Below are 9,384 nucleotides of genomic sequence, written 5' to 3'. Positions count from 1 at the left end.
ACCATTTTTTCTCTTAAGTATTCATTGTAAATATAGTGTATATTTCAAGTTTCGTGTATAATATCTTTACAAATGTGATGACTTGGTGATGCGATTGAGAAAGTATAAACTTAAGTCAAATAAACTAACACTCCGAAACGGTTCTACCGGCTAAACGCAGAGGAAATCTTCAATGTACATAGTCTAACCTAGTCTAACGACAACGGTTGATAAGTAGGTATATTCTAAGAATAATTTTTTTTATACATTTACATCTCGCGATCATTCGGAATTCGCACTAATCGACCTCCAGCTTCCGGAAGCTCCCGGTGATAGTTTCCATTCCCATGGATTCGGTGTTGCTGTTGTTGTTCCTGTCGGTACCATTTCGCCGTAGGATTCCACGATCGCTGAGGATCCGCATCTTTTCAAGCCCGATCAGAATGTCTCGCTTGGCGGCCAGTTCCTGTTTCCAGCTATTAATCATATCTTGAAGAGGAATAGTTCCCCCTAGCTCTTTCGGCAAACATGCAGGATCAACTTTTTTCACCAAATCCTGGGCAGTTACGTGAACCTGTTAATGAAACAGAAATTGTTATCCAGATGGATCGTTCTTACAAAAAAGTAGCACTCACCTGTAGTCGATCTTTCATCTTCTTGCTGACCATCGATTTGCCGGCTTCGATGACGTACTTGACGGCCTGGGGGATGTTGACCAGATGGATTTCCTTGTGACGCATCGGGATAGACTGTTCGCCCCACTTCACCATCCGCAGGAAATCGGTCGGATTCCAGCAGGACACGTGGGCCGCCGTCATGCCCTTGAAGTCGCCCACGTGAACGTAGCCAACGATCTGGTTCTGGTGGTCTTCCTGGAGCGTTTCGTAGGTCAGGGCATTTACCCGGGACATTTCGACGCTGTCGTTTTCATGTGGGTCGAAGTTTCCTGAGGAAGGGAAGAACCAAAAAGACAAAATATATGAAAAATGAATCTCTGCTGTAGTTCGAAATATATTAGGAATATAAAGTTGAGATTTATTTGGCGCCAGCCGTTAACTATAAACGGAAAAAATCAACTTTTTTGATCCCCTTCCTCCGTTTGTAACAAATCGTAACGCAAAGACAAATCCCCGATTTGTCCTCCTTTCTACACCCACGGTTTAGGATGCACTTCAATCATGATATACCGATATTTACACGTAATTGGCATAGGGTTTGCGCAGGATTGGTAATAATAGTGTAGTTTATTTTATCAGACAGACATGCTTGGTAGATTCGCCTCTGAAGAAAATGAGCTTTGTAATTGCATTGCATATGTCTGGATGAAACAAAATAAAGAAAATTCTCCTTTCTCCCTTTCCCTTCCCAAGACAAATGAGAATAAAATAAATATTGGCCAAGCACCAAGACGCAGGCGTGAAAAATATCGAATGAATCGACCAAGCGATGTGCGTTTTATGGTAGGTCCCGAAGAAAGGAGACCTGACAGAATGCGGTTACTGGCGTGGCTTAACTTTGATCAGTACAACTCTCAAAGTACTTTAAAAAGTGACACTCCGGAAACAAGCTGGATTCCGATTCGGACGATCATGTGTGAACCACATCACAACGCTACGAATAACAGTGGAGCAAATCAATGAATTCCAGGACTCTCTTCTGCTGGTGTTCGTTGATTTCAAAAAGCATTCGCCTGACTCAACCATGAAAACATCTAGGCGGGTCTAAGGCGACGAGGAGTCCCAGAGAAACTAGTGTATCTAATCGAAGCACAGTACGATTCATTTTCGTGCAAGGTCTCTTGTCCGATCTAATCTCGGCAACTGCTGGAGTGAGACAAGGATGAATCTTATCACCGCAACTCTTTCTCATCGTAATGGATGAAATCTTGACTGGATCGATTGACAGTAGACCAAACCGAGGATTGCCGTTGAATCCTTCGACAACGGAGCAACTGAACGATCTTGACCTGGCTGACGATATTGTTTTGGTCGCCCAAAGACAACAAGACATGCAGATCAAACTCGACGACCTCACCGAAAGCTCCAAGGCAGTAGGTCTCAGAGTAAATGTCGGAAAGACCAAGTCGATGGAAATCAACATAGCAAATCCTTCCAATTTCGTGGTAGCTGGGCAACAAGTTGAGAAAGTGGAGTGCTTCCAATATATTGGTAGCCAGATAACGCCTGATGGTGGTATCAAGAAAGACATCGAAACCCGGATCAAAAAAACTGGATTTGCCTTTGCCAGTCTCCGGAACATCTGACGCCCACGCCAGACCTCTCAACGAACGAAAATTCGAATCTTCAATGCAATCGTTAAATCCGTATTGTCGTAAAGTGTGTCCACGATGAACCCAGCAAACATTTTTGTCGTCATATTCTTATGCTGTTTTGATATAAAGGGTGATACGGTCAAAATTTGGTCAATATCAACTTGACGTATTTCTTTCAATTTTGCATTTAAAAAACCTGAACACCCCTCATTTTGAAGGTGTGTGTGTGTGTGTGTGTGTGTGTGTGTGTGTGTGTGTGTGTGTGTGTGTGTGTGTGTGTGTGTGTGTGTGTGTGTAGAATGTTGCTCGTATTTTGATTTTGGAATTCACTCTTCAGTTGTCAAAATGGCGTCCAAGGAAGAAGAGCAGCGTATCAAAATTTTGCTCACGCATCGCGAAAATCCGAGCTACTCGCACGCAAAGCTGGCAAAATCGCTAAAAGTTGCCAAATCAACCGTTACAAATGTATTTCAAGTGTTTGGGGAACGTTTGTCGACAGCCAGGAAGTCTTGATCGGGGGAAATCGAAAACCGGAAGCCGCTGAGGCGACAAAGAGAGTTGGCGGTAGTTTCAAGCGAAACCCTAACCTCTCTCTCTCTCCGAGATGCCGCAAATAAGCTGGATGTATCGTTTACAACCGTGCATCGAGCCAAAAAACGAGCCGGACTATCGACTTACAAGAAGGTAGTGACTCCAAATCGCGATGATAAACAAAATACGACGGCCAAAGCACGATCCCGGAGGCTGTACACGACGATGCTGACGAAGTTTGACTGCGTGGTAATGGACGACGAAACCTACGTCAAAGCCGACTACAAGCAGCCTCCGGGACAGGAGTTTTATACGGCAAAAGGAAGAGGAAAGGTGGCAGATATTTTCAAGCACATGAAACTGTCTAAGCTCGCGAAGAAATATCTGGTTTGGCACGCCATCTGTATCTGTGGCTTGAAAAGCAGCATTTTCATAGCTTCTGGGACTGTCAACCAAGAAATTTACATCAAAGAGTGTTTGAATAAACATCTGCTGCCTTTCCTGAAGAAACACGGTTGTTCCGTACTGTTTTGGCCATATTTAGCAACTTGCAATTACGGTTAAAAGGCCATGGAATGGTACGCCGCCAACAACGTGCAGGTGGTTCCCAAGGACAAGAACCCTCCCAACACGCCAGAGCTCCGCCCAATTGAGAAATACTGGGCTATGGTCAAGCGGAACCTTAAAAAGACCAAAAAAACTGCTAAGGACGAGCAGCAGTTCAAGGCAAACTGGCTTTCTGCGGCGAAGAAGGTGACTGTACAAAATCTGATCGCAGGGGTTAAGCGTAAGGCCCGGCAATTCGGATTTGGAAAAGCGGAAGCCTAAATGATAATTTTTCCTGAATTTAATACTAATTAAACTTGAAAAAGAAATTTAATTTGATTTTTTAAATAAACGATTTCACCGATTTACACGCGTTTTCCCTTGACCAAATTTTGACCGTATCACCCTTTACTTATGCTTTTTTGATTCTGGCTATCCACTGTCTGCGGCGGCTTGGAAATATTTTAAAGTTTTATTTTTTAAGGCGTAATGGGTTTATCGTCGATTCTATTTGTTATGTTCGATGATAAAGTATTATCACACAAAGCTTATTTAAAGAGCACGTTTGACTTCAGTGAAATGATAATTATTCAACGATAATTTTTTTCAGCGTCTGTAAATATCTCTCATTATCCAATAATGGTTACACAAATTCAGAACAAACTTGGTCGATTCGGATGGGAAGTTACTTAAATTTCTGGGCAACAAATTCACATTTTTCCGAGGTGCAAAGAATGTTAGAGCTTGTTTTGAATAATAAGGGGCGCTGTTTGAAAATATGCAATTCGCTTTTTTAAAGCAGCTCTAGTTTTTGAAATAGCGAAGACTATGAGTAATTTTGAGTTCTAAGAAAAAGGTCATAATTATAACATTTTCGTCACTTGAGAACCTACTTGATTTTTTAAACATTTCTGATCTTGATCTTTACCATTCTTTGCTGAAAAAATAATACTAAAAGGACTACAAAACTGTTCTTTGTGTAAATTTATTTGAGAGAATACGTATTTCTTTAGAATGAGGGGTGCCCAGTTCGCCCCGGATGCTCGTTATGTCCTTATCTCCCCTAACTAATGTAACACTTCATAAACCATCATGGAACTTTCACATCACATTAGAATGTTTCCCAAAAAAAAGTTTTAATGAAAAGTTTATTAGTTCAATTTCGTTTTCACGAAGTTGTGATTGATGTTGCTGGTTAATAAAGAGCAAATAACTGACGGCAGATTTGAACGCCTGAGGAAATCCCACATAAGATAAGTATGATTTCAGGTCATTCAACCTGCGGTTTCGAATTTTTGGGAATTCAGGTCAGAATTTTCCCAATTTTTGTTGGTTTGGATTGAATTCCTACCGGCGATCGGGCGACTTCTTTTCAGGTCAACAAAAACTCCGTGCCGGGTTCAGCTCCTAAGGTGGGCCAGTTACACAACTCAACGTACGATCGCCACGCCTCTACGAGAATCGTTTCACCAAGGACGTCATTACCAAATCGCCACGTCGATGCAGGGCTCCATCGTCTTCGAACTCGAGGATTGAATCCAGGTGGTACCATTAAACAGGTCAGATACAACCCAAAAATAAGTGTGTTAAGCTGGGGCTGGGAGGTGGAGTTGTTTCTTCCTCCGAATATTCCCTGCATTTTTCATTTTGATTCAGTAAGCTTGCCGATCTTAGGGATTGATTGTTTAGGGAATCTCTGGATGCTTGCCGACTGTCTTACAGTCAAAATCTAAATCCTTGATTGAATGAAATGATGAATGATAAATCAGTTCTAAATCTGTTTGTGTTTTCATCTAAGTTTATTAGGTAGTTTATAATCAAACATCAATTCTACCTATACAAAATTTATCAATTTCCACGCCACGCCATATTACCAAAACTAGAGGTGATGGACAAAATTTGACGGATGATCTGATTTGTCGGTATGTAGGAATGATATATACGGCAAGCCAAAATCTTCCAAAATCAGTTATTAGAACATAGACTCCAAAAATGTATTTATTTATTTATTCCGTCAACCGTAACGTAGACTAGTTTGATACATATGCATTCTTAAGAATAGGTTTAAGCAGTGTCTGCTTTACAATTTTTCTCAAGATTTTAGATTTCTTCGATTAAAATATTGTTTGAGTTTTTGCCGAGACATTGTAAAGTCAATGGTTTCGTAGTGTTGATTGTAAGGGGCCATCATGCGATTTATTGGCCCGTTTTTCGCGTAGTTTGTGCGATAGTGATTAATCTATATATATAAAAATGAATGTTTGTCTGTCTGTCTGTTCCCTATAGACTCGGAAACTACTGAACCGATCATCGTCAAAACTGGCATCTGAGGGTTTTCGAGGCCGGGGATGGTTTCTGTAATAGTCAAAACTCCATCCGACTTAAGGAAGGAGAGGCTTCCATACAAAATTTGTAGTTTTTTGAAACAAATAAAAGTCATGACATCCATTTTCTTGAGATTTTTTTTCCTTTGGGTGGTTTGTTTTTCGTCTCTATGGTCGAGGCGTCGCGGCCAACGTCGCAAAAGGAAAGTAACCCAGGCATAGCATACTGATTAGTAGGAATATTTTGGCGCGTATTTCTCAACCAAGCGTATTTTCTTTGAGGGGTTTGTTTTTCGTCTCCATGGGCGAGCAAACGTCGTCGCAAGAGGATAGTAACCAAAGCTCACTGTTCATTGATTGCTGGAAAATTTAACAATAAGGCGCCTGTTTCTCAAACACGTGGGGCGATATGCAACCTAGATGTGTTTTTTTCTTGCTTATTTGATTTGTACACAGCACGTGGTAATAAATGACGCCTAGATGTGACACGGATTGGTATGTTATCAATAGAATCAAAACCAATTGAAAGATTTGCAAAAATACTTCCATATTTAGTTCGTGTTAATGTAGGTAGCATTCGACTTTTCATTCAAGGAACATTAGAACATGTTCAAACGTTCAACTTTTTCTGTTAAAAAAAAATTAAAAATTATGTTTTCTTCTAGAAATTGTTACTTCGGCCCAAATACACAACTGAAACGAATTTAGAAATGAAAATAAGAGCTTTTTATTTTAATTAATTCTGAAAAAACCATCGTACTTCTTTCTTACATATGAATTCAAGTACGTACTTAACATGAAAAGTGTTTTTGTGTTACATGGCTGCATAAAAGAGACTTTTTATCCGCTTCGTTTTTGAAAAGCGAGACTTTAGAACTGATATTCAACTGGACGCAAAAATTTTAAGAGAAAATTTTAGTTTACCCTTAAAGTGTTAAAAACAATATTCCCTTCTGTTAACTTACACGGTGGGGCAAAGGCAAACGTCGAACTTTTAAGAAATTCATCTTCAAAATGATTCAATACGTTGGAAAGACCAGAAGGGGTGTTCCGAATGTTGAAACTGCAGCGGATATTGAAAATTCTGAAATGTCTTTGTAAATAAAGGTTATTCCCTTTGAACAGCATTCGATTTAAAAGCCATTACTCTGACGCATCTGTAAATAAGCTTTGCATTGACACTTACCCCAATATACGGGACCAATGTAAATTTAGAAATTTGTTTTTGCCTACATTTTTGAATGTTTGACTTTCAAAGAGAAAATAAAAAAAAACTCTGAGAACTTATTTTGTGACGCAACTGATATTTTTTTAAATATTTATATGTTTACCGTAGTAAATTTATTAAAAAAAAGAAATTTGCACCGTATTTGATATATAACTTATTTAATATTTTTTCCATTACCATGATAAGTGCTGTTTGGGTATCGAGCCGGTTAAATTTGCCTACCTTCTTCAAGCAGTGGGGGACAAAACTGAAAAAACTGGGAGAGCTGCCATGTAAATTTAAGATAAAGAGCTTTTCAAAGAAAGGACCATATTTAAAAAGGTTTTTTTGGGTACAGAGTACAAATTTCAGATCTTGAAAAACGAGTTTCGAGATCAAGTTTCAGTAAATAATATACCATCTTTGAATTGCAATTCAGAACTGCAGTTGCAGCTCTCATTTTAAAGTTGTTGGTTCTGAAGTATGATGAGGTTTGATTTAAAAAAATGCTCTCTAAAATCTAAATTTGAATAAATTTTTACAAATTACATTTATTTCCGGAAGGTGTAGCAAAGCACAACGGGCCAGCTAGTGAAAAATAAATTTCGATTTCGGAGTTGCCGAGAAGGTACATGAAAGTTTAAAATACTTAAATACTATCGAGAAGAATACGATATAAATTTGATTAACTTTAAACTTCTCAAACTTACGTGCAATTCCGATGATGACCCGCCGTCCGTTCTTGTCTCGCACTGGCGACACCACCATGTACCCGTTATCGATCAACTTGAGCAGCTTCGGCGACAGATAGTCCAACGGAGACATCAGGTTCATGTGAATCTTGCGCAGGTTCAGGTACTTCAGGATCATCTGTTGCGCCATGAAGACGCTGAACTTTTTGGTACGTAGGAATTTGAGCAAAAACAGATCATCGGTGCGCACATTTTCGATGTCCTGATTCTGTTTGATCCATTCGCGCATCTGCTCCAGCGATTGATCCCGGATGGCTTTGTCCTCCCGCAGTTCCTTGCGGGCGATTTTGAGCACCGCCTCCGTGAGGCCAGTATCCGGACAGAGGCCATCCTTCTGTTTGTCGTCCTTGTTGCTGTTGCTCCCCCAGGGGAAGCTCATGATCACTTTGGCTGTCGTCATTTTTTGGTTATTTTTGGAGGAGAGTTTATTGGGGTATCTGCAAAAAAATATTTAAATTTTATAAATTAATGTTCAATACATATTTGTAGAGGTACATAGTTGGAACGAACATCATAATTAATATGAATAATTACAGAAATAAGGACTCTAACCCGTAACCTCTAAAAATGGTTACAGATGTTTTTAAGGCCTTTTGTTTTTCCTACTGCTAGAAGTAGTAAAAGAGTAAGATATACCTAGTTGCATGTTTCTCAAACCCTGAGTCTCATTCCAGCATTCGAACTGATCGACTACACTAATGACGACTAATGGTCGTCTTGGATTTTTTTTGTCTTTATAAGAGAGGTTTCCAGCCGCAGGCTGGTTCACCTCTGTTCTTGGAAAATTAAAATCTATCATAAAGGTGTCTGAGCCATCCATTTAGCATGAACTACTCAAACCTCAAACTAACCACCGAATGGATCGAGCTCTCGGTTGCATTTTCATCATGGGGCGGTAATGTGCAGCGCTCAGCCTGAAGTATGCTACAAGATTGGACCAGATCCAACGCACAGAGGATTGCACAATTCGAATGCACGTGGTATAGTCAGTTGCACACGAGAAATGCATGCACTTTGAGCCGGTTACCAATTCAGTGTCAAGCTGCTGGTACTAAGCAGTAAATAATCTGCCATCAACCATTTGACGGACTCAAGAGAAGGTAAACGATTTTTCTTTTCTGCTGCTGCAGAAAATGGAAATCGTGGAAACTTGAATGCGGGCGGCATCATATCATTTATTACATGCTCGGGTCGGTCCGGACGTTCTAGAATGCCAAAACGGTACCGAACGATTACGCCGTAATTCTTGACTTGCCGTGCCGTTCTTTGAAGGACGATTCTGGTCGCCAGTCGAAGCTTCTGGAAAATGATACTTGTTTTCTCACGGTTACAGTCAAGATTTTGGACTAGACCACTCAGAGCAAAATTAATAGCGGATAATCCATCTCTTGAACAAGTTCTGCAAGTTATCATATTTCAGTGCGTAATAAAATGCGGTCTAGAATATATAGGTATAAAAGATTACAGGAAAGTTCGTTCAATTCTATAATTCTAATGCAATTTTAATGTTACTAGATAAATGAGGCAACTTTCATTTGAGTGCAACTCTAACTGAAAACCCGCAGAACGTTGTCATTGGAAACCTTAATTTCTAACTGTATACAAATAATATAAATATAGAACAAACATTAGAGTTTGACAGTAAAACACATAAAGCGCGTTTCGATTGAATCGATCGTTTACAAAGTTGGAAGAAAAAGTGGTTGAAAAAAAACCGGTCCGTGTTAGCATTTTCTCGTATTGCATGCGGAAATCGTGGTTTGAATCAATCAA

The 9,384-nt window shown here is 39.8% G+C and overlaps 1 protein-coding gene across 1 annotated transcript in view; it reads right to left on the bottom strand.

Annotated features, from left to right (window-relative positions):
• LOC129754635 (clavesin-1) overlaps nucleotides 1-9,384 on the bottom strand; it is a 51,285-nt gene continuing 41,901 nt past the window's right edge. The window contains exons 2-4 of the mRNA XM_055750799.1: nucleotides 7,570-8,048; nucleotides 615-925; nucleotides 1-553 (exon numbers count right to left, since the gene is read on the bottom strand). Of these exons, the coding sequence (XP_055606774.1) occupies nucleotides 278-553; nucleotides 615-925; nucleotides 7,570-8,011 (1,029 nt within the window). The 5' untranslated portion in view covers nucleotides 8,012-8,048 and the 3' untranslated portion in view covers nucleotides 1-277. The remainder of the gene's footprint in view (nucleotides 554-614; nucleotides 926-7,569; nucleotides 8,049-9,384) is intronic.

This window comes from Uranotaenia lowii, chromosome 3 (genome assembly GCF_029784155.1).
Source record: "Uranotaenia lowii strain MFRU-FL chromosome 3, ASM2978415v1, whole genome shotgun sequence".
Classification (NCBI taxonomy): domain Eukaryota; kingdom Metazoa; phylum Arthropoda; class Insecta; order Diptera; family Culicidae; genus Uranotaenia; species Uranotaenia lowii.
The sequence above is the reverse complement of the archived record's forward strand: the minus strand, read 5'-3'. Positions and strand labels throughout refer to the sequence as shown.